The 25,559-nt window shown below is 44.6% G+C and overlaps 1 protein-coding gene across 5 annotated transcripts in view; it reads right to left on the minus strand.

Annotated features, from left to right (window-relative positions):
• Window positions 1–4,824: 4,824 nt before the first annotated feature.
• Window positions 4,825–25,559, minus strand: part of PDZD2 (PDZ domain containing 2) — a 396,035-nt gene continuing 375,300 nt past the window's right edge. For all 5 annotated transcript variants that reach the window (XM_072958814.1, XM_031676863.2, XM_015235444.3 and 2 more), the window contains 6 exons: window positions 21,014–25,076; window positions 20,155–20,272; window positions 15,928–16,029; window positions 14,998–15,268; window positions 12,568–12,702; window positions 4,825–7,676 (listed from right to left, as the gene is read on the minus strand). In XM_072958814.1, coding sequence (XP_072814915.1) covers window positions 7,498–7,676; window positions 12,568–12,702; window positions 14,998–15,268; window positions 15,928–16,029; window positions 20,155–20,272; window positions 21,014–25,076 — 4,868 coding nt within the window. In that variant the 3' untranslated portion in view covers window positions 4,825–7,497. The remainder of the gene's footprint in view (window positions 7,677–12,567; window positions 12,703–14,997; window positions 15,269–15,927; window positions 16,030–20,154; window positions 20,273–21,013; window positions 25,077–25,559) is intronic.

Genomic DNA, 25,559 nt, shown 5'->3' on the forward strand with positions numbered 1-25,559 from the left:
GTTTGTTAGTAGATTTTTCAGAACGGGCTTGTGAGAATAGTATTTCCTGTGTTTTTATATGCTGATGACAGTTTCTCTGCAGCCTTTTATTTGAAAGTCAGTTTGTGTAAAATGGTTGGGTCACTTTTTTTTTTTTTAAGTATGTTCTTTTTGGCATACAGCAGTACTGTTGAAGTCTGATTGTAACATAGTTTTCTTTCCCTCACGAATGCCTTATTTTTTTTTTTGCCTGGAGCCTGTGGGATTTTTTTCTCCAATTTTTTGCCAGTAATGTCACTACAGTACGTTTTGGTGTTGGTGGTTCTGGTTCAGTTTTCCCAAGTACATGATGTGTTCTTTCATTGCATAGCGTCAGATCTTTTTTTATTCTTAATTTAAGGAAAATTTAAAGTTTTAGTGTTTGTTCTGTTCCCTTGTTTAGGCTTCCTTCTTTGGGGATTGCTATTATGTATCTTTTTTTTTTTTTTCCAGTTTTGCTGGGGTTCTTTTCTTTATTTTTGATCTTTAAATGTTTCACTTTTTTTATCTTCTCTTTCTCATTATCTTAAACATTATCCTGTTTATTCACTGTGAATGATCTTTCTAGTTTAGTCTTTTCTGAAATTACTTTTTTCCTGAGTTTCAATAACCAATTTCTGAATTTTTCTGATTTCCGTTGATATCATTCATTCTTATTTTGTGTCATTTTCTTGATGTATTTTAATTGATTTTGAGGTATTAGAGCTTTTATAGGTTTCCTGGGTACGTCTTTCTGGTGTGCCTTTGTCGTCTGTGGGATTGTACTTGCTCCTTATGCTCTGTTTTGTTTTGATTACTTTGTATGGGATTTGACCTTGATTATCTTCTGTTGCCCATTTTCACATGAAATTACTTTTCCTATTTGAGAAGGGAGATGTGAGTCAGGGTAGCTTTTCTGACTGTACACTCTACGTGTAAAGAAATACAGCAACTTGCTTTCTAGGATCTGGTTCTGCTGCTCTCACTTGCCTTTATCTGGACCTCCTTTTTTTTTTTTTTTTCTCCCATCTCTATTCTTATCCAGCTCAGTTTGGTTCTGTTCCCAGTAGTGTCTCCTCAGTATGGGGCATTGGCTGGTCATGTTTGAGAGGGAAGAAACTATTCCCGTGTCAGCTGCTGTTACCTAACGGTCCTCTGAGCTGCTCTGTTGACTCTGGGGCTGTGGGCTGGGGTGTGTCAGGGCTGTCCGATGCCCTGTTCTTCCTTCTTCCCTTGTGCGGATTCTCACACCACATTGGGCTTGTTGCTGTTTGTAGTTTGCCTCTGCTCATTTGTACACTTTGGAGTTTGGGGGGGTACTTTCACACCTAGTTTTGTTGTAGATGTTGACCAGGGTTTTTCTATGCTAGTAGCTCTGGGTGTATGTGTGTGGTGTTAGTGGTGGGGAATGGGAAATGGGTGGGATATGAAGAGAATAAAAAACTGTCACTGTTCTATTTTCCCTGAATCTGCTGGGACAGCCCCCAGTAGTTTTTAGTTGGCATGTGGTCTCGCTTCTGCTTTATAGCTTCTGAATTTAGTCTCATATTCACTTTATGATTAAAACAACATATTTAGCTTTTTAGATGTTTTTTCCTTTCTTGCTTTTAAATGTATGTATGATCACTCGGGAATTTTGTTGTCAAGGAATTTGATGCAAGGGATCCAGCTTCCCCCCACCCCCCGCCCTGCCCCAAATACCTTGCCAATTATTTAACAGTCCATTTTCTGTAACTGATTTAGAATGCCCCTTTGAATTTCTTCAAATTCAGATTCTTCGATTCAGATTTAATTATACTGGTTTTCTGATAATGTTGTAATAGGGCTAGTCCCCTACTTAGGCTTTTTCAAGATAATTCTGGTTATTTGTACATGTTTATCCTACCAAATGGACTTTAGAATAATGTTTTTCAGGTTAAAAAGATTCTTTTGAGGTCATTGTTGGATTTATATTATAATTATAAACCTGTTGGAGGAGAATTGAAATCTTTGTAGTATTGAGTCATTCTATCCAAGGATAAGCTATATCTCTCCATTTTTCAAGTTACTGGTTTGATGTCCCTTAATAGAATTTTGTAGGTCTTACCAGTCCTTGCCAGAGTTAAATATATTTTCAGGTACTATTGTGAATGGGTGTTTCCTCTTGTAATATGTTTTAATTGGTTATTATTTACATGTAGGAAAGCTTGTTTTGATGAATAACTTTTGATAGCCACCTTACTGAATTCTAATATTTTAATAGTTTTTAAATTGATGTGTTTGTGCTTACATGTATGCAGCTATATCATGTGCAAATTATGATGCCTTTGATTCTTCCCACTATTTATACCTCTGTTAAAAATTTTTGTCTAATTGTATTGGCTTGTACCTCTAGAGTATTGTTATTCAGCAATAACAACAGTGGACATCCTTTTTTTTTGTGTATACCTGACTTTAATGGGAATGATTCTGGAGTTTTTCCATTAGAGTTTGAAGTGGATTTTTTGAAGATATGTCCTTTCACAGGATTAAGATTTCTTAATTTCATATCATTCCTGCATTCCTGGAATTAATATCAGTTAGACTTGGTGCTTTCTTTAATGCACTACTGGATTCTATTGGCTAACATTTACTTGGGATTTATTTTATTTATACATTTGCTTTGTCCATTTTCATTGTATTCTAAACATTTTTCAAGTTCATCAAGTTCATCTGCAATGTCACTGACCTGGGTTTTTGCAGTCTGATTTGACTTGATACTTACATGGCTTTGGTTCAGTAAGGTGGTCTCTTCAGTTTCTGTTCTTTGTTCTACCAGATCCGTATTAATCTCATTTGATTTTATCTCTTCTTTGATCTTGTGCTTCTTAGAAGCCACATTCTCTTTAAGTGCATTGAAAATATTAAACAGTTTGTGTTTCTAATTTTCTTTTGATTCTCAAGCTGGTCCTCCAAGTTATATTTTTTATCTGCCTTTTGCGTACTACGTTTCAGCACCCTCCCTCCCCCTTTCCCAGTTCTGTATTCATGAATAGGACACTAGCTGGGCCTGACTGTTGAATAGGGGAGGTGGGGTTCTATGTAAGCCTGTCATTTGGTCACTAGTGGGTACTTCAGAACTCTGTTTAAGCGCTGTTCAGTTCATCCCTTAGGATGAGAGAGAAGAGCTGATTTTAACCTTTTTTCAGATCTAGCTGCTTTGGGGGGATTGAGAGGAGGGGTATAGATTGGTGCCTGGTGTGACCTTTATGGGTGAGCGGCGGCTGCTAATCTCTGAGTGGATCAGTTGAGCCCCTTTGTTGCAGGAACCTGTGTAGCAGGGGCTCCCCTCAGATCAGACCATTCCTTGCCTATGACTCCTCTGACCTGCCGAGGCTGACCAGGTGCCCCCTCCGCCACCTCACCTTCCCTCCCATTCCAAGGAGTGGAAATGGCTCTAATTTTGGGTGCTTCCTGCTTTTTCTGAGGCCCAACTTCTCCTGTAATTCCCTTTCTTCAAGTGAAGTTTTTTTGGTGGCATTCTTCAGAACTCTGATTTCATACCTTCTTTGCTTTCTCTCATTCAGAGAGAATGGTATCCCATTTCATTATTCTCCTTCAGTTTGGTCTCAGATTTTATTTATTTTATTTATTTACATGGTATATAGCCTTCAACGTTCATAGAATGCGTGTGTGGCTATTTCTATATTGTGTTGAAACTGTCCTCCAGGAAAAAGCTCTACCCAAATGTGAGGGTAGACTGAGCCAGTCCGAAACAAACTTTTGGAGTACATATGGAAAATCAGGCAGGCAGCAGTTTGGATATCCAGAGAAATTCTGTGACACAGAGTGGGGCAAAAATTATGACAAATTAGCCTTCATTGGTTTCTAAGAAAAGGTGTGAAGAACTGGGGATAAGGCTGCCAGTGGGCAGAGGGAGGAGAAGCAGGTCTGCAGAAACAGACCCATGTGGAGCCCTGTCAGTGGAGGGGCAAGTGAGGGGGGAACCGAGTGACAACCCCCTCCCCAGAGTTTCTCCTGTTTCTGAGGTCTGGTCATATGTGGAGTCCCATTGTTGGATTTCTGTGAGCTGCCATCTTGCCTTCTTCCTTGGGCTACACTAGGTTGATGTCTGCCTCTGAAAACCAAAAGAACCTAAATAAAGTAGATGCTTTTTATTTCACTCTGCAAAGAAAGATCCCAGATCATCCAAGTATCTGGTGGGGAGAAGGTGGCGAATGAGTAAGGGTTTTAGGAAAAACGAAGAATGTAGTCATTGTGAAGAATGAGAGAAAAAAAACTGACAAGGAAACAATAGCCAAATAGCGTCCAGGTTCCAACTGAGGTTGGAAACCATGAACTGATGGCAGCAGCTCCTGTGCAGTTGTGAGGCTTTTGTGAGATTCAGGAATAGGCCTGTAGGTACCAAGAGCTGGCTGGTTGGAAGGATCCCAGATGAGCTGGGGCAAGGCTGCCGAGCACCCGTGTGCTGGGTGGAGGTGGTGGTGCTCTCCCATGGGGTCTCGTCTAGATAGAGAAGGGAAGGAAACGGTGGGGGTTCTCTAGGGCAGACAACTAACATTTGTCCAGGGATGGAGGGCCTGTTGAAATGGAAGAAGCAGTACTGGGAGGAAGCAGAGGAAGCGCCAGACGGTCTGGAAGGTGTAAAAGCGAGAGATTTTTGATTTTAAGACCTCGGAGGCGGAACAGTTCTGTATTGTGTCCGGTCCTGAGTGTGGCCGTGGAAAGAATGGTTGACTTGAGTTCTGCTGCCTTTGTCCCTCTCAGCCATCCAAATAATCAACATTTCTTATCTTGGTATTTTAAAAGTTTATTCTATAGAACTAAAAAAACAAGAAACAAACCAAGTAGTAAACAGAGTGTTTATTTTTTTAAAATTACTTAAAAAATGTTTATAGAGATGTGGATTTACATACATAACTTGGCGACAACATCTTAAAAATGTACAAGCTATTTCATATTATTGCACTTACTCTTTAATATATAAGGCATTTTATTTTACATAAATAAAGGATAACGTATAATATCATACAACAGGTGTAGTGCCAACTGAGTCAACCCTAAAGTTAAATGAGCTGTGTATGGGATGACAGAAACGAAACCCAACCTACTTCAATTTTCACGGTATATCCTTGCAACTATGATTTACACGTTATAACACAGTTACCATCATAGCTTATTGTGGATGACTGACCAGTTAAAAACCAAAACAATGGAAGTTTTAGTAGGACAATACCATTAGTGTTCACGTCTGGATGTGTGGGAATTTATTAGACTAATTAGAAATACTAGTCATGCCTTGAACACTGACGACAAATAAATAGCTTTCTATCCCAGGGTCAAAGTTTAGCTTTTGCTTCCTCCCTGAAATTCCAACTGTTGAATTCCAAAGGAACCCTCTGGCCAAGTCCAACAGAAGTGGCTGATGACTAATAGAGTTTATTGAGCCAGGGGTCTACCCTTGTGCTCTTCAGATATGAGGATTAGGAACTCTGAGAAGGGGAGCATTCCGTTGCTCCCATTGCCCTGGAGATCCGTCACGCAGGCCTGGGTGTTTCTATGTAGGCACAGCTGGAAGAGTGGAGGCAAAAAATAGTTTTTGGCCTTGACTTCAAAGAGTCTCTCATTTAAGCAAGAAAGCAGAAGCCATAAAACTGACCCCAGAGACTTAAAAAACAATCTAGCATGCACCTTGCACTGACTTCCTACAGTATCCTATCTGGAATTGTAGTAGTGAAAAGTAGAAGCTAAATTAATCAGGTCTGTCTAGCTAACCCCTGAACTACATTCTCTTGTATAACCTGTTTAAAAATGAGAAATCTGGGCTCACACCAGCCAGATATTTCACTCCCCTCTGAGAGACCTCTTTGGGCCAAGTCCACAGAGGTGTACTGGGATTAGTCACTCAGAAATAGGTTATTTAAAGAAATTGCCAACATAAAACCCTAGCGTCATGCACGCAGGTATGCAAGCCTCACCCGTATTCCCAGGACTCAGTCAACTGGCCTGCGCCACCCGAGGATGTGTGTTGTAAATACACAGTTCTGCTCCTTTACTGAAAAAGACTGACTCATCCTCATTCTCCATTTTCTTATTACATTTTAGCAAATGAAGCTAATGAGTGTTTGGATTTTAAGAAGGTACAGTATGAGGGGAGAAAAGCCAGTTTTGTGACAAGGAACAGCACATCGAATGGGAACAGTTACTACGAAGAAGCTCGTGCTTCAAAAGGAGAGCAGCTGGGACGAGTGTCACAAGCAAGTGTGAGTCACAACAGTGTTCTGCAGGGAAACACTTTTGGCCAAAGGAAGAATTTGCAAAACGGGAAAACAAAAAGAGCAAAGGCTTCAGTCACTGCAGAGCTATGTCATCAAACCCAGGTCAGGAAAATAGATCCAATGCTTAGAAATATATTTCTTAAGCTTGTTGAAAAGTGGGGGGGAGGGGGAAGCCGAACAAAAGAGTCTTCTTAAAGGATTGTTTTAAGCTCACCTGTTTGGATTATAAATCCAAGGATACTAAAAAGATACTTGATTTCTGAAAATTTAGTTTAAATTAGTAGTTGGAGTACATAAAATACAGAAATGGAAACCCAGTGACGAGGATAATTTTTCTTGCTCTTTTGCTGACCAGTCTTGAATTCAAGCATTTATTCAAGACAAGTTCCAAACTGGATGCAAGGTGCTTTCAGAGCTGGAACTTTCTGCTCTTTCTAAGCAGTGAAGTTCATGGCTATTTAGTACAGTTTATCGGAGCTGCATTCCTATAAAATTGCCTTTCAATATACGCTTTCAGATCATGATCAACATTTCATGTTGATCCATGACCATGACCCACTGAGTTGAACTATGCAGCCATATGAGGCACATTACACTCACTAAAAATACCACTTTCTGTATTCTGCTTTTTCACTTTTAGATAATTCCTGAGCTCAGCCTAACCATTAGGTCATAATTGATTTTCGTTTTTCAAGTCTCTTTTCTTTTCAGGATAACATACAGACCTACAGCTCCTTCCACTGAATGTGCCTAAAAGCATTCTGTTATTTACTTACAAAAGTATATAAAACTATAGTCCTTTTGGTTGTGACACCTGTGTTGCCCCTCAGACTCCGTTGGCTTCCTAATTGCCAGGCTTGATTCTGCTGGGAGAGGTGGCAAGCAGGATGTGAAGCTCACTAGAGGTTTCAGATGAAGAAGGGCATGCCACATCTGTGTCCCCATCAGTAAACGTGAGAGGTGGTGGGGGACAGGCACTGGAACGAAGCGAACCCTCTCGCCTAGGAGATCCAGGCGGAAGGCCTCTGGAGTTCAGCTCCATTGCTGCTGCACACAAGAAAGGTCAGCTTCCTGTGTAAGTAAAAACTTGGAGAGTTTTTCAGTCCTTGCTCACACCAGTGCTCCTCTGTTGTTTCAGGAACCCATGGTTTAAAGAAGTCATTCTGATTTGCTAAAGAAAGAAGGGAACGGAGGAAAGGAGATTCTGGTTAAAAAAATGCAACAGGCACTATTAGTGTCACTACTAGTGCTTGTTGCAGGAAGAATTCCTGTGCTTTCTGATGACTAACTGCACAGGTCCCTCCGGGACAGACTTCATAATATTCCATGCATCGAAGTGCAAGAGCCCAACCAGGGATTTCCCATTAATGGCAAGAATTTCATCTCCAGCTTCTATTGTTCCAGCTTGTTCAGCTGCACCACCTGTGAGAAGAAATACAGAATAATAGCTTGGTACTTTCATAGATTTAGAATCAATTCCAAGTAAACTACAAATTTAAGTGAGAAAAATCTTTAAAAGGATATGCCTGTATTCTTAGGAGAGGGACATTTTCTTAAACAAGACATAGAACGCATAGACCCATAAAAAGAAATTCAATGACATTAAAAAAATTCAAATCTATAATAACCCCTCTTTCCCTAAAACAACTAAGGGAAGATATTTTCAATGTATTTAGTCAAGAAAGGGTTAATATCTAGACATGATAACTCCAAATCAATAACGAACACACCAAAAAATCTAAATGACCAATAAATGCAAGAAAATTAGTTCAACTTCTACTTGTTAACAGATACTGGCTAATCTGTCCACGGTCTGAGAATCAGTGAGTACATGCTCTCCTGTGACTGTGGACGTTCCTTAATTGATTACTGATCCACAAAACTTAAATTTCTACCCTATAACTTTGTGTATGTTATAGCAAGTTTGTGAGCTTTGAAAAAACACAAGTTTAAGCCCTCTTCTATTTACTTTCTTGCACACACACGTCTAAAACAATCGCATTGAAGAAGAAATGCACACTGGCTATGGAGGCATCTTTTCATCTTATGCAAGAAGGACCGTTGGAAAAAAAATTCCCTGCCTGAAAATAAGTGTCTCAGAAATCTTTAGATTTCAGAACACTGAGCAGATATATCTACTTTGTCCCAAATGTCTGAAAAGCATTGTTAAATATTACTTGATACCAATACACACGTTAATTATAGTTGCATTTCTTCCAGCTATATTTTTATTATTTTATCAACCTTTATAATCAACTATAAAACCAAAGGTAGTGCCAGCTTTGGGACTTATATATCAGAGAGAAATACTTTTCTCTTGTTTTTAAACCATTGTTGTTTTGGGTTTTCTATGACATGGGGCCAAAGAGAATCCTAACTAATTTGATCAGGCTCGCGCGCTCTCCATTTATTGAGATTTTTTTTTTTAAAGTCTTTTAGAATGCTAGAATGCTTTTATGCTTTTCTCCAAAAGGTCTTGCATGGTTTTTGTGTGACACACCCTTAGGTTCTTTATGGTTGTTACTATGAATTGGCATCATACAGTACCGAATCTGTATTTTGCTTTTTTTCCCCCCGATCTGGCACTGTTTTTGAGCTGATCCCGGTTAATGTATATTGATCTAGTACGCTTTTTGAGTTGCTATATGGTTTTCGTTTTTATGGATGTAATGTATTTTACTCATCATTTTGCTACAGATAGAAATGTAAATTGTTTCATGGCTTGTTTTAGCAAGCACTGCCAAATGTTTCCCCAAAGAGATGAACCATCTCTGCTTCCACCAGAAAGTATGTTCTTCTTTCCTTAGTATCTTGCCAACACTTCATATTATGAGATGATTTATGGCCAACTTGATTTAAAAGAAAATGGTTCCTAGTAATTATAATTTTCCTAATAACTAATACAAGTTTGAGCATCTTTTCCTGTATTTCTTCCATTTAGGTTTTAACTTTTGCCGATTCTGTTCTCTATTCATTTCTTTTACCTAGTTTTTCTTTTTGTGTTTTTCTTACTGAATTACAGTTCTTTGTGTTTTCTGGATATTAGGCTTTTATTGACTAACTATATTGCACATATCTTCTAGGCGCTTAGATTTTTATATTTGTTTGTGAACTTTTTTGCCATATAGGAGATAAACATTTTACATATATATACATATATTCTTACATGTTTTTGTGTTATACTTAATCCTCCCTATAGGATTTTAAAATAATGGTTATTGCTGATATATAGGAAATTCTGTTGATTGTTGTGTGTTTGTGAATTCAGCAATCTTGGTGAGCTATTTATATTGGCTTGATTCTGTTAGATTTTTTTTTTTTAATCAGGAAGAACATAATTTGCAATAATGACAAATTGTATTCCTATATTGCTAATCTTTGTATCTTTAATCTTTTTCTAATCTTATTGTATTACTGATATTCTTGGTAAAATGATGAAAAGGGAAACATAGTTAAAAAAAAAATTAGAAAAGAATTTTTTTTAAAGCAGCCCGGACATTGGTAGTGACAGTGCTCTAACCTTTACCTGGATGGCTGCCACTTCACACAAGAGCTTACAAATAACTATTCACTGCTTTTTTCATAGATAAAATCCCTGACTTTCAAGAGAGCTTTAGGGAAATATGATATTTAATTTCTTTATTATTCAAAGAATTTTTTTTACATTCGATTGATGCAGGAAATTGAATATTGCTCTATTGCTTTTGGTGCTGGAGCTAAAAGGCACAGGAAACCAGAAGAAACAGAAAACCTGTACCCATTAAATCTGTAAGTATGAAATAAAGGTAAGAACTCTTGGGACAGAGCTCTAAGCCTGTAAAAGGAAATCACATTTACTAGTCTCCAGCAAGAGTCAGGGAGGGACCTACTGCATAATATTCAGAAATTCTTGAATTCCTTTTCCCAAGAAAAAAAATGCTGGCTTGTGGAACAAATGCTTCTTTCTCCTTCCTCTCTGTCCATTTATATCATTTTTCATGGATTTCTAGCCAGATGCTAGAGATGAAGGCCAAGAAATTCCCCAGGACATTATCCTTGCCCTGCTGGCCAGAGATCAGGGGGCGGCTGCTTCCCTACCTCAGGGCTGCAAATTCCGCGGGACTCCCAGTGTGGCCTCTCAGTCTCCACCCGGGCTGCTGCCTTTGTTGGCTTCAGCTTCTGCTCCTTGGCTCACAGGTCAAAAATACCTTTTTGGGCTGTGAGCTTCTTGGCCTTCAGGGGCTGCATGTCCTGGGACTTGATGACAGTGGCAGTGACTCCAGCTCCCTTCACTGTGTGAGTCCCGAAACCTCCATTTTGCTCTCACTCTTGAGTGCTGGTCTGGCTGGGCAGTGTTTTAGGCTGACAGATGTTACCCTCTGTCCTGGGAAGGGGTTATTCTGTCATCTTCCGGCATTCACGCTGCCAGTCTGATTGTGGTGCCTCTGAGCAATCTGCAGATTTTCTGCGTGCTTCTTAGGTGTTCTTATTCTTTATATTTTGAAATGTTATTGTGATATATCAAGGTTTGGGTTTTTATGAAAATCATCTGTTTTACCCTTGATGAGAATTTTCAGTCTGAATACTCCTATTTTTCAATAGTCACGATGTCTCCAAATTTTCCTCCTCATCGCTTAGCATGCTTTTGTAATTTTTATCTATTCCCTTGTGTTGCAGTTTTTATGGTTTCTTGTTTCTCAATTTTTATGTTCTTTGTAAGGATTTAGTATAGTTTTAAATTCTATTTATTAGTTTAAAAAATATTTGGCTGCCTTTTCACTAACAGGTTTGTTTGTGCATGTCTTTTAATATATCTGCTTCTTTTGAATACCCTCTTGTTTTATGGATAATATTTCTGCCTTAGTTTTTAATGGACTTTCCTGTTTATTGAGTCTATTGGTGATTTCCTCATGCACTTTGTAATCTTTGTTTTAGGGTCTTGCTGAGTGCTCCTACAGTCACGTTCAATGCTTGCCTTGGTTTGGCTTTCTGTGTTCTGCTGCTGTCAAGTTAATATGGAGTTTTCCCTTTACTCAGGACCACGCTCTAGACATCACACACAGTAGAGGCCTGGCTCCTGATTTATGCCTGTCCTCTGTTTGCCTGGGGAAGGGCGGGTGGCAGGGATGAGCAGTTTGTCCCAAGATGCTACCTGAGCTAGAAGGCAGAGCTGTTTTGACCCCCGTCACCAGCAGAGAGCAAGTCCCAGCCCTCTGCATCACAAGCAGCCTGGTTCTAGGCTCCCACAAAATCTGGGGGTGCTCACTGAATCCCCAGCTTCCACTGCACATTTCTCACCCCCTGCTTTCTCTGGGCCACAGGCTGCAGCCCCTGCTGACCACTAGGGGCTTCATTTCTACTTTTGATCCATGAATATTGAAGAAATAACTCAATTAGTACTGTGTGCCAGGATTAGGGAAGAGGCTTCTAAATTATTATGCAATTGTAGAAATATACCATAATGCCACCGACTAGAGGGTCATTTAAAAAGTAACAATCCTTATCTAAGAAGAACTGACCTTATTACTTGCTACCCTGCCAACTCAGTTATTCACAACCCATTTACAGTTTGCATGCTAGACTGCAGGAAAGTAAGATGGGAGGGAGCAGGTATCATCGGCATAGTTGGCAGAGATGAGGTCTCTTCATGAACTATCTTGGACAGTTCCCCAAATCTCTTCAGGTTCCTGAGCTGAACAGTTATATTAACAATATCAGTATATGTGTGTATGTTATATACAGTATCTGTTATGTACTGATACTGTTTTATGTGAAATATTAGTACTATGGTACAGTATTAATTATTATTATAACTGCTCAGCTCAGGGACGTGAAGAGAGAATTTCTGAAATCTGTCCAAGATCATAAAAAGACCTCATATCTACCAACTATTTCAGTGATACCTCCTGCTCCCATCTTACTTTCCTGTAATCCAGTATGTGCGATTTTAAGTGACTAGTCTTGATCAATGTTAAGTATCCTTGACTGACAGCATTACTTAGCTTGGTATGTTCCCATCAGTAATAGCTCATAGTAATTAAGAGCATGAAGACAGGAACGAGGAGCTGGGGCACGTCTCCGGAGAGATCTGTGTGACCTTAGATGCTTGTGTAACTCCCCTGCGGCTCAGTTTCTTCTTACTAGTGCCCCCCTGCAGAGCTGGCATGTGCATGACATGAATTACTACATGTGAAATGCTGACAACAGAGCTGACACACAGTAAACCTGCACGTCACAAGCCTTTTTAAACAAATTTGATTTCCAAATGGAAGGCACTGACATACACAGAGAGAACGCAGGTACTGGGCACTGATTGGGTGTTCGAGGACATTACCTTTATACACTCTCTTAATGAACAGGGGCCCATCTCCAGACATAGACGATCTCCCTCCGTCCAGACTCAGTCCCAGTCCAGCCGAGGTCTTCAGCATCTCCACACACACGGCATCGTGCGCAGCTGTGCTCCTCCCTGCAGCAATAGCGTTCGTAAGGAGGAAAGTGACGGGGACCTTCATCCCCTCTTGTCTGGTGCCCCCCCCCCAGTGTGTTCCCGCCTACTTTGAAGTGCTGGTAACAGCATCAGAGACCAACTTTAGGGTTGGTCTCCCAAATTTGGAGCTGCCCTCCTGTCCCTGCATCTCGCTTTTCTAAGCACTTTCCGCCAGCCTAGAGAAGGCACTTAGGCCCGAGCAGAAATCCCAGAAGCCAGACTGCCTTCATCAAGCCCTGCACAGTTGGTGTGTGTCTCAGTGAAAACTGAAGTCACGCCTGGGGAATCAAATTTGATTTCCTGCCAACCTTGGCTGCCCACGGCCCTGGAGCGTCACAGTCTGGTACTGACAGCTGGCACCACCCAAATGCCAGGCCTCACCGGAGACACGGAGCTGCCTGCCTTCCACCATGCGTGTTCCTGTGAGGGGTACCCCCGCCTCTGGCTGGCTGGCTGCATCAATTCTAGCTGCCTTCATTGCCGTCTCCCGGATCCACTGTGGGGAGAGCGTTTCCATGGTGATGCCTCAGCCATAGCAACAAGTATGTGCCTACTTTATGTGCTAGTTTGGAGAGGCTGGGCTGGGGTCCATCTCCGGGCTTGGAATAGGATTGTAAACTTGTCTTTTGTTTCTTACACATTGTATCATTGAAGGATGTCTGAGTCTAGTGGAAAGGGGCCCACCGTTGCTTGGGAGTCTGGGGAAAGACCACATATTGAACTGCCACTTAGGGTTGAGGCCAAGATTGCATCATTGCCTTTGAAGATGAAGGGCACACCCTGTGGTCTGAAGAATACTAACGGGGGGCAGCAGAGGGGAGCAGCACCATTTTCTCAATAGCTGATTTTACTTGCTGTTAAACAGGAAAAGTGCCCACTATAGTGGCTCTCAACTCTGGCTACACACTGGAATCACCTGGGGGTCTTAAAAAGATACTCACACCAGGCCCCCACCGCACAGAGTTTGACTGAACTGACGGGAATTTCCTGGTCATCAGGAGTTTAAAAAGCTTCCAAGTGGGATGCTCTCAGTGCACGGTAAGGAATAACTGTGTGGGATCCGGTAGAGCCCTGGGCAGGGGGATTTTACAGAATAGGAATATGAAGAAATAGGTTTAAGCCCTGAACATGCTTGCTATTTGATAACTCTTAGAGGCTGGTTCGAGGCGAGATGCCCATAACGATTATAAATTTCAGGATAGTCTTCCATAATCTCTGGAAGCTGTTAAGACTAAGTGCCAAGTGCCAAGTTACGTTTCCAGATCCCACTGAAAATATACCAAGCAGTCGCGACAGTGCGGGGACAAAGGTGAGCATGACAAGGTCTGATGAATAAGGTGCTTCCTTGTACTGGGAAGGGCTTCAGCGTTCTAGAAGGATGAGAGCGAGACAGCAGAGCGGGGAGAAAACTAAGAACACCCCTGAGCCTGGGGAGGCATCTGGAAAAACAGATGCCTTCAGTGGAATCAATGCCATTTTCAGCAAAGTCATTACAAATAGCTCAGGCTTGAAGCTTGGCTTGATGGAGCCAAGTTGAGCAGGGAGGAGTTCAGCTGACTTCATCAGGGAGAGATGCTGAGAAGAAACAAAGTCGTCATGTCCCTGCCCCCCTGCCCCCGACCTGAGCGTCTCTAGACTCTGCTTTACCCTCTGGACTAACCCAGCCTTGCTCCTTAACTCCAAGGACTCCACAGAGGTCTGGAGTAATTAGCTGAGAGCAGTCATCAGCCTGGGCTTCAGAAATCCCAGTGGCACTTCGTTTGAGGAAGTATGTGGGATGGCTTACGACAGGGAGCCTTGGGATGCCAGGATGGAGGGCACACAGACCCTCTGTTTCTGAACCTCTTTTTGTTGGCTCTTCTTGATTGATTAAGGCGGCAGTCTCTGTTTTTTAAACACTTTGCCCCCTCATTTCCTTATGTTCATCTAAAACAGGGAAGACTACAACCCTGATGTTTCCCAAGGACAAATCTCAGTTCTGGAATTTCTCTTTCAACACTGATTCTCCCAACAAGAGAATGTAAATGTGAAAGGGATTCCTTCTTAGGAGGGCATTTAGAGAAGCTGTCAGTCATTTAAAATCTTCAACAGTGAAGTTTAAAAAAACCCAAAACCCAGAGGTGAAAACTAATTTGTAACACTGCTTTTGCAAGAAGCACCCACAAACACTAGACTTCACTACATTTGATTTCCCTGACCCAGGTGATGACGGTTATTTTCGTTCATGTTAACCAGCTGCTCAATACCCTGCCGATTGTTGAACTGATTTCTTACCTGCTCCAGGCTCCAGGAGGCTAGACTTTCTGGACGACAAGCCCTTCCCATTGGCCAGGGGGAGCTCCTGCCTGGTGGAGGGCCGGAGCTGACCACTCCCTTTCTGGATGACCACGAGGACATCTTTGTGCAGCTGGGCCTGGTGCAGGACCTTCAGGACATCCCCATGGGCTAAGCCAGCCAGTGAGGTGCCATTGACTGACAGAAGGAAATCCCCTCGGTGCACGGTCCCTTCCTGAGAAGCTGCCCCCTGAGAAAACACCCTGTGGACCTGGGACAAGGAGAGGACAAAAGCCAAGTTCACGTATGACCTCCAGTAAAAGCCAAAGGGCAAATCTGTAGTAAAGGAACTTTCTAATGGCAAGTTTTCCAAATCATACAAACACTTGGTTTATGGACAACACTCCATGTGAGGAATGGGATTAAAAACGTCAGTGCCAGCACCTCAATACATTTTTTACTCTATTCTTGCTAGTGTCTAAAATGTGCCCGGCACTCCATGGGGCAGTAAGAATAAAAGGATGAAGACCTGGTCTTGTCCAGGGAAGGTGGCCTCCCTAGTGATTTCAAAGGCCTCTGAGTGATGACCTTGAGAAAGAAGTGATTTTATAAAGACCAAATGTAAATTTTGGTCAATTATTCCTAAAGCTTAGAACAATGAGACATTGAGGTGAATAATGAGGATACAGACCACTGTGTTTATATGTATTGGCATCTAATAGATCCCTTCAACCTTGTACATCAGTCAGCTTTGTGTTAAAAATACGTATCTTTATCAATGAAAACATGTACCACTGTTTGGTTTCTGTTCTGGTGGCAGGGAACAAACACCCGCATTCTTCGACCCACTGACGTGAATTCTGTCCTCACCAAATTCTGAGGCTGCTTCAGGAGGGCCTCTCCCGGCAGCACCTCGCCCTCGTCACTTACCACAACTGATTTTGGCTCCACGTCTGTCCCTCCTGCCACACTGAATCCCAGACCTGAGCCTTCTTTTTTATTCAAGACTGTGAAGCAAACATCTTCTTTAGTCTAGTGAGAAGAAACAGAAGCAAGTCTATTCCTTGTGCCAAAGGAAGAAAGTCGGGATGTAACCCTCCCGTGGAACTGCAGAACCTGCCACCACTAACCCCTGGGATTCTTCAGGAGCACTGGGGTCGGGGCCCCGTCCCAGCCATCCCGCATCACCCCTGGTGGTGCTCACGCGGAGTTGCCAGGGTCCCTCCTATAGCTCTAGAACCACAAGGTGGACTTGGACCGGGACAGGGGGCACCTTAGAAGCCATTCTTAGCACTAGATTGCATGTTCCCAATCCTGATCATAGCACATAATTCAATCATAAAGGAGATTCTTTTCAATTTAGCAAAGCCTGTGCTGTCAGCAGCAAAGAGGTGACAAGACAGGATGAGAGCACAATGAGGCCATCAGTTTTATGCCCTCCTCCCACCATGTTCATTGGCTATCAGGTGCAATTCATGAACTGGCAGTCATAAAATCTGAAATATGTTAAAAAAAACAAAGTGCATTAAAAGTACTTGTCAACTTGTATTGAGACTAGAACATTCTTACTAGGACCCTAGGGTTAAGCAACAAAAGACTGTCCTGTATTTCAATCAATCAAAACCTTGGAATGAAAGATCTTAAAGTAAGAAAGTTTGCTGGGCTAACTATCTGAATTTTGACTTCTTTCATCCACATGCTAGATACGGCTCAGCATAGGTTTCCCAGGGAGTGATCTGTAATCTGTCAATCCAATTCACGGCAATAAAAAAAAAATCCAGTAACCCTCCAGAATGGCTTTGACAGACAAAGTGAGAACGTTGGAAGAGAAAACCACCTCTGGATGGGTGCTGGGAAAAGAACTCAGTATTTAAAAGAAACAGTGTTCAGTCGTCCGAATAAGTCCTAAAGAGTAATCCTGAGCATCTTACACCTCTCTAAAACAGCTCATTCAGACCAGGGCTCCATATGCTGACACTTGAATATCCCACAGAAATGGAGGAGGGGATTTTGACTTCATGGGCAAGTGTAAGCATGTATGTGCTCAGACACTGTTCACTGGAGAGGAGAATGAGGACTAGGCGTTCTCAACTAAAACAGGAACATGTGGTCTGGGACATCATCTCTGTGCAGCTTCTGGGAAGTTTGATGCAGAAACAGAAATACTCCTCAGACGTGTAAATGCCTTACTGGAGTAAAGAGATTTGAAAATGGGACTCTCCTGCATTCCAGGACATGTCACCAAAACTTTATTCCAATTATTTTTTCCAGTTGTCTGAGGACACAAGTGTCCTAGAAACTGATGGCGAGGCCAAGTCTTGCCTGTCTGAGGCTTAGCACAGCCTCAGGGAAGCCAGACCCACCCAGAGCTCTCCAGGGTTTGGAGGGTATTGAAATCAAAGTCCAGGGCTTGTTTCCTGAGTGTCTAATCTCTCAAAGTGCCCCAGAGGCCACAGGAAGTTGTCTTGTGCAGTTCCATTTAAGATCATCCTCATTACAAAAAAAGCAAGGCAGGAAACTTCTGAAGAGGGCAAAGAAAGGACATCTCTACTCACGGCTCCTCTCTGACATTAACTGATGGAGCTGCATTCTGATGGAAGTAGGAGTCATCTTCAGTACAAAGCCACAATACCTGCTGGTGGTGAATGTGGAACCAGGGTGAGGGGGTGAGGGAAGCCCGAAAAACCCTAGGGTGGCACTCAGTGCCCTGTCCGCACAAAAAGTCTCTGCTTGGTTTGCAGTCCCTGACAGGTGCGTGTCTCACTTACGAGTTTAGCTGACACTTTCTGGTTTTCTTACATCTAACACTGTAAGATGTCTGGAGCAAAGACGGCCTGGCAAAGCGTGAGCCCACCGAGCCACCTTGGCTCAAAATCCCTGGGTAAGACTTTCATGCTTTGTAACTAGTTGAAGGAGGATGGGAAAGGATAGACTAAACTCTCTTATTGAAAGTAAAAAATGCCGTATATTGTTGGTTAATCTTTAACAAAGGAGGCGAGAATATACAATGGAGAAAAGACAGTCTCTTCAGTAAGCGGTGTTGGGAAGACTGGACAGCAGCATGTAAATCAATGAAGTTAGAACACTCCCTCACACCATACACAAAAATAAACTCAAAATGGCTTAAAGACTTAAATGTAAGACAAAACTATAAACCTAGAAGAAAACAGGCAAAACATTCTCTGACATAAATCTTAGCAATGTTCTCCTAGGGCAGTCTCCCCAGGCAATAGAAATAAAAGCAAAAATAAACAAATGGGACCTAGTTAAACTTACAAGCTTTTGCACAGCAAAGGAAACCGTAAGCAAACAAAACGACAACCTACAGAATAGGAGAAAATATTTGCAAATGACTGACAAGGGCTTAAGTTCCAGAATATATAAATAGCTCATACCACTTAACAAAAAAACCAAACAACCCAATCCAAAAACGGGCAGAAGATCTAAACAAGCAATGAAGAGAAATGGCCAATACACACACAAATGGCCAATAGGCACATGAAAAAATGCTCAGTATCACTAATTATAAGAGAAATGCAAATCAAAACTACAATGAAGTATCTATCACCTAATACCAATCAGAATGACCATCATTCAAAAGTCCACAAACAATAAATGCTGGAGAGGCTGTGGAGAAAAGGAAACCCTCCCACACTGTTAGTGGGAATATAGTTTCATGCAGCCATTATGGAAAACAGTATGGAGATTCCTCAAAAAATTAAAAATAGACTTAGCATATAGTCCAGCAATCCCACTCCTAGGCATATATATCTGGAGGGAACTCTAATTCGAAAAGATAACATGTGCCCCAATGTTCATAGTGCACTACTTACGATAGCCAATACTTTGACACAACCCAAATGTCCATTGACAGATGACTGGATAAAGAAGATGTGTATATTTATACAATGGAATATTACTCAGCCATAAAAAAGAATAATGCCATTTGCAGCAACATGGATGGACCTGGAGAATGTCATTCTAAGTGAAGTAAGCCCCCCAAAAAAAGAAAACTATCATGATAGCACTTATGTGGGATAAAAAAAAAAAGACACTAATGAACTTGTCTACAAAATAGAAGAAGACTCAGACATAGTAAACAAACATGGTTACTTGGGGGGAAAGGGGGTGGGAAGGGATAAATTGGGAGTTTGAGATTTGCAGATGTTAACTACTATATATAAAATAGATAAGAAACAAATTTCTTCTGTATAGCACAGGGAACTATATTCAATATCTTGTAGTTATCTATAATGAAAACGAATATATATGTATACAGATGCATGGCTGGGACATTATGCTGTACACCAGAAATTGACACATTGTAACTGACTATACTTCAGTTAAACAAAATTAAAAACGAATGTCTCAAGGTGCTTCCTTAACTGCACAGACCAAACTAGGGGCTGAGAATCCAAAGGGAGTGGATGCTGAAAGGACATGGTCTCCTCTATTCCACCCCATCTCCTCTCTGTCCAGCTCACTCATTAGATGCCAACATCATGGCCCTTCTGGGTAATATAAGAATTTCTGAAACAGTGTTCTCAGGTGGTTATCAATGACCCAGGTATATTACAGCCAAAAAAAAAATTGTTCATATTTGCTTTTTCCTCTAAAGTAAAAATATACATTTATTAGGACTCAGATCCCAATAAATAGTTCTGAGAAATCAACGTGCTTCAGGGAAGTATTCTAGATATGAACCCATGGTTTCTTTGACATGCCTACTCACTGGGCTGGCGTAGGGCTATGCAGAGGTGAACTCCCATTTCCCCAGCAGGGGGCTCCCTTGACAGGTAGTTTGTGTCCACTGAGGTGGACAGAGGAACTTGTGATCGTTCCCCAATGGTTCCAAGATGCCTAATCCTATTTGGAGGATGTGCTCCAGACAAACTACAGGTGTGTGTGTGGGGGGTGGGGTGGGGAGGACGGTAACTAGTCGCTACTGGGGAATTAAAACCAATCTGGCACCTAAAAATTCAAGTCAAGGTTTAGCTTCTGAAAGCAAGCTACAAGCAAGAGAGACAGAAGTCAGACTGAGCTGGAGAACTTACAACACGGGACTCGAAGGGTTCTCCTGGGCCCCCTGAGCTCAGGCACACACACGCACTAACGTGGTAGCTGGCTCACCTTGCTGTGTTTTCTGTATTCACTCACCTCTGATTGTGCTTTCGCTTCCTGAATGAGAGTTTGGACAGTAGATTTTGACCCCACTGATGACAAAACAGACTGCAGTCTTTGCTGATCCTCCGCTGACACCAGAAGTTGATGCAAACTAAATGACATAAATACATGTGAAGAACGTTAAAGAAAAACGCGCTTTCTCCATTTTGTAGGATGCATTTTAAATGATCTGCTTTCTACCAGATTGCAAGTATTTTCTGATTTTCAAGCTTTCTTTTGGTCAAAACTCCCATTCCAAACTGAAGAATCCCAAACACTAAACAGGAATTTCATTCATGCCAATGGAAATGGGAGTTCCTATGGATCCTGGGATACCGCCAAGATGTTAGGGGACCAATGCTGGAGTTTAACAGAAAACTTCAGACATACTAAATATTCTACAGGCTCCAGTGAAATCTTTTAAAACATTTTCTGTTTGACTCCAGTCACTTTCAGAGACCCTGATCCTCCCTGTCCTGCCATCTCTGTCGTGGCACTTTTGCATGAGTACCATGTCCTATAGAAGCCTCTCTTTAGAGCAACACTTTTCCCTGTAAACACTTTGTTTTTCCAGTAATGATATTAAAAACAAAACTGGATGCTGGAATAGCAAAAAGGACGTTAGTGGATTTTATTCAGTGAAATCAGAACAAAGGCTGTCGTTCGGCTAATCATGTCACACAATGTTAACGTCTTTTGACATGTGGACCGTGGTTCCACAGAATGTTAACATTCCGAGGAGCTGGGTGAGGGGTAATGGGAACTCTACTCTGTCTTTGCAACTTTTCTATAAATCTAAAGCTAGTCCATAAAAAAAAGTTTATTTAAAAAAAGGGGAGGGCTGGATACTTACTTAACTGACCAGCTTTTTCCGGAAGGCAGATCCTGGGTGGTCTCACCCGCATCATGGGATGAACCGGGTGCCCCAGGCTCAGCGGCTTTAGGGCTGCTTCCCCCTGGACAGACCCTGTCCACCCCCTTCACATGGCACGAGAGGGCAACGGACCCGTGGAGGCCTCCAGCAGGGGAGCCAAGCGACCTCCGGGGGACGATTTCCAGCTCGGTCTTGAAGAGCACAGCCGTCGGCCCAGCTGAAAAGTCCTCACCACAGAGCTTGTCCAGGTCAGGCATGCTCAGGGCCCTCAGCTCCTGGAGCTTCGAGCGGGATAGAAGCGAGGCCTGGGTGTGACGCACTGAGGACTTGTTCCTCTTGGCGGGAGAGGCCGGGGCCACCGTCGGGGCAGGGATTCCTGAAGGACCAGGTGATCTCTTCGGGTCCAAATCAGCAACCTTGCTACCAGTCTCCACCAGGCTCTGCCGCGAGACAGTCAGCATCATGCTGGAGGGGGACTTGGTCACTGGGGTGTTGAGGGTGCTGGCTTCACCTTGACTTTCACTACAGGAACTCAGGCTGCGTCGCAGTGACCTCGCCATTGGATCACTGGAGTGGCTGAGGCTCCCAGAAGCCACGCTGCCAGATGACCGTCTCCCAACGGGAGGCTTGGAGCTGACTGACAAGAAAGGAGAGGCCCCAGACTTGGCTGCGGGCCGGTCAGAATTGGCCAAGTTCTCAAAAGATTTGATCCTCTGCTTCACAGAGAAAAATGAGGTAGATTCGGGGGGCCAGTTCTGCTCGGAGTAGTAATGTCGTCTGGTGACTTTGATTTTGTCTGTGAGCAGGCAGCTCGTTTCCTGCACTGAAAGGGCATCCCCCTCATCTGTTGTTGGAAGGTTCCTCGACGTCTCCAGCAGGGGCTTTACACTGTATATGCCCTGTCCATTAACCAGGCCGAGAATACCGCCTCTGGACGCCTTGGCCTCGAGGAGGCCCCCGCTGGTCACGGGGATCTGGCTGTCCCGTGGGGACCGCCCTGGGCTGTGCAGGACATGGCCCTCCCGACCAAAATGGCTGGAGAACTGGGCCGGCATGGAGTAGGTTCTGGTCGCTGGCCGTGGTGTGAAGTAGGGATGGTCATCGGGCGCTGGGCCCACTCGCGCACCATTCCTGGGCATCCCCAGGGAGTCTGACATCTGGCATGACTTGCTGTGGCAGGAATCTGCCCTTCTGGTTGGCAGCTGTGGGGAGGAGGAGGAGGAGGTCAGTTTCGCCACAGTGAAAGATCGCTGCGTCTCCTGCTCCACCTGCGAGGCACAGGACGCGGGTGTGGATGGATGGTTTGCGGACGATTCCACTGACTGGTGACAGAGTCTGATTTCACTCTTCTCCTGACAGTTGCTCTGGGCCAAGAACCCTCTTTCAGTTGGCTTGTCACCACATGCATTCTTTGGCATTCTTTCAGAAGAGAACTCAATGATTTTCAGCTGATTGGTTCTTTCTAGGGGCTCACCTGCAATTATTCTGCTTCTTTTGTCGCCACTCACCTCAGACTGGGCAGCTTTTGCTGCTGAATCTGTTTGGCTGGAGAGGGGCCACTCGCCCTGCCCAGGAGAGGGGGCCTCCCGCTTGCCAGCCCCCATGGACGCGCCGCTCCTTGGTGCCGCGGGACTCGCCGGCCCCGGGGCTGCAGGGGGAGCCTTACTCTCCGGTCCACACTTCGGAGACCGGGGGGTGGCCGGGCAGCCTCGGTCGGGTTCTGAGTGGACAGCTGGGTGGGGCCTACTGCATGCACTTTGCTCAGGAAGAGTCTTGGGGGAGGTCAAGGGTGAAATGAACATCCTAATGCTGGTGTCGGACGCCGAGGGCTTCAGGGAGCCTGGGGCCCCCGGGGGCGGCTTGCTCTCCAGCACACCCTGGGGAGACTGGGGGGCAGCTGCGGCAGTTCTGTCTGGTTCCTCATGCTCAGCTGCGTGGAACCGGTGTAGCATCCCCTTCGAAAGCATTTTGTGGGAGGTCTGGGGTGGAACAAGGGCCTTCCTGTGCTCCGCACCCCCCGCCTTCCCTGTATTAGCAGCTGAGACCTCAGAACTGACTTTGCTTTTGCCTTTGATGCTCAGTTTCTTCAGCTTAGGACCTGATTTGGGCTTCTGACAGTTACTCAAAAGGGTTTCCACCGAACTTTTTTTAGGTGGGTCTTTATTCTCAAGATTCAGCTTCAGCAGAGGAGGGCTGTCAGGCACAGCAACCCCCTTTTTGTGGCTTGAGCTCAGCACCTGGCTTTTGGGGTCCGGACTTCTGGCTGGCATCGTGGATTGCTCCTTTTCGGTTTTGCTCTGCGAATGTGTCCCTTGGTTGTTTTTATTAATTTCTTTAAACCAAGCCATGATGGGCCGCCTGGAGACTGTTTTCGGCTTCTGCAGCAAGTCATCGAGGTCTTGACTTTCAGAGATGTGCAGCTTTGCCAGAACCGATTCTCCATTCTCAGGGACACACACCCTGGAGGAGGACCGATTTTCATTTGAGTGAACATTCATTTTCTGCTCTTTACATGGGGTCTTGTCATCTAGCTGGTCACGTTCCAAACCATTCAGCATGTTGGGAGAGCTGGGGGTGGCCTGGGGGTCGGGGATAGGCCTGGTGACTGGAGAAGACCAGGCATCTTCCCCTGCGGAGCGAGCACTGGCGGCTTCCCCGGTTTGCTCCTCACACGAGGGCCTGTGGTTGGGTGAGATCCTTATGTCTGCAGGAGAGTCCTGCTGCTGGAAGCTGCCATCCGAGTGAGGAAGCGGCTGGGGAGCGCCTGGGGCTGACGGGCCTGAGGCTCCTGGCACGAAGGAGGCTCCCTCACACGCATCTCCCGCCGCGTGGCTCAGGGTGCTGGGTTTCACTGGCAGGACTCTGGCTGAAGCCGGGCAGGGGGCCGCCTGAGTAGGAGCAAGTGCAGTAGCTGAGGGCAGAATGGGGGATGCGCTGGGGGAACAGATTTCAACCTGCTCCTCCTCAGACTCTGTTGTGTCTCCCTGGTGAGGAGATCCCGGAGGACAAGGACGAGGAGGGGACCAGCCATCCCTGGTGGGAGCTCGTGGGGCTTCGGTGAGTGAGTCGGGGTCTGAAGACGAGTCCTCAGCATCTCCATACATGGAGGAGAGAGACGGCTCTGTGCTGTCGCCCAGGCCTGATAGGGACGTACTGTCTTCATGGAAATTGCTCAGATTTCTAGAGTAGTTGCTCAGAAAGCTTTTGTTCACAGTAAAATGTCTGTCGGGATTTATGGAGTCCAAAACCGAAGGCTGGGAGGCCCATTGTGGGGGAGGGGCCTGGCTGGAGACCCAGGCCCTCCTGGGAGTGGGGGTGGGGGTCTGGGTCCCTGAGGCTGGTTCAGCCTGCTGGGGGCCTCCACGTCCCGCACCTGCTGCCCGCTGCCCGAGAGCAGTGCCCTCTTGACTCAGCCGCTCCCCTTTCCCAGGAGACTGGAGCCTGGTTCCAGAAGCATCCAGCTCCTTGATGAGCCTGTCAATGTCAGTCACAGGGCTCTCCCGGAGCTCCCCAGGGCAGCCAGGCCCCGAGACACCACTGCACCCGTCCTGGTCCTGGGCCCTGTCACTGGGCAGTGGTAGGGAGGGGCTGGCCTGCAGTACTCCCGCAGACCCGGGGTCTGTTCCCTGGAGGAGAGCTGACTCCCGGCAGTTTTCAGGCATAAAGGTTTGCACAGCCTTGCTGTGTTGACCTGGAGCGCCGTGTCTCTTCTCCTGTGATGGGAGGTCCAGTGACAGCTGGGCATTAGCTGGAGATGCCCCCTCGGCTCTGGGTCCTGCTCGCCCGTGGGCACCTGCCTTCCTGGTGGTGTCAGGCGAGCTGGCCTCTGGGGCTGCTCTAGTCTCGCTGAGATCAGGCCAAGCCGCCGCCGTCATCCCTGGGGATGTGCAATCCTCAGACGCGGGGACCCTGGGTGACTCTGACTCTCTGGGGTCCTCAGGTCTCCTTGCTTGCCCTGTGTCCACTGAGGTCTTGCTGGGGTCAGGGTGAGCCACCTCCTTCTGCCCTGGGGAAGGGACAGAGTCGGGGAAGCTGTCCAGTCCTGGGTTGAGAAGGTAAACAAAAGGTGGAGTGGTGGGGGAGACAAAGGGGGGAAGGTAAGAAAACAGAAAACCACTCAACTGAAAAAGTGAAAATTGTAAAACAGTTTCAATTTTTTGGTTTTTTTTAGAAAGACATTCCACAGCCTAAATGTAGGCCTCGTTGTTTTTGTCTCTGAAATTACAGAGCACTCACATTGAACAAATACCACCCTGCTTTAGAGGCTCTAGAATAACCCAGACGGGCTGGCAGAATGAACCTTCACCTCTGCCCTTTTTTCCCTCTCTTTTGGTTGTTTTTACGGATGGGGGACACTGGAAATTCTTCACGTGGGTTTCTGTACGCCATCTGCCCTCTGACAACAAAAGGCACAGGGGTCAGGCCGCTGTTCTGTTTGATTCCTTAATTTCAGTTGATTTTGATTCCTAATTTCAACCACCAGGAGACCAGATTACCCCAGGAAGCTGTGACAGAAGGGTGGGGA

This window comes from Vicugna pacos, chromosome 3 (genome assembly GCF_048564905.1).
Source record: "Vicugna pacos chromosome 3, VicPac4, whole genome shotgun sequence".
Taxonomy (NCBI): Eukaryota; Metazoa; Chordata; class Mammalia; order Artiodactyla; family Camelidae; genus Vicugna; species Vicugna pacos.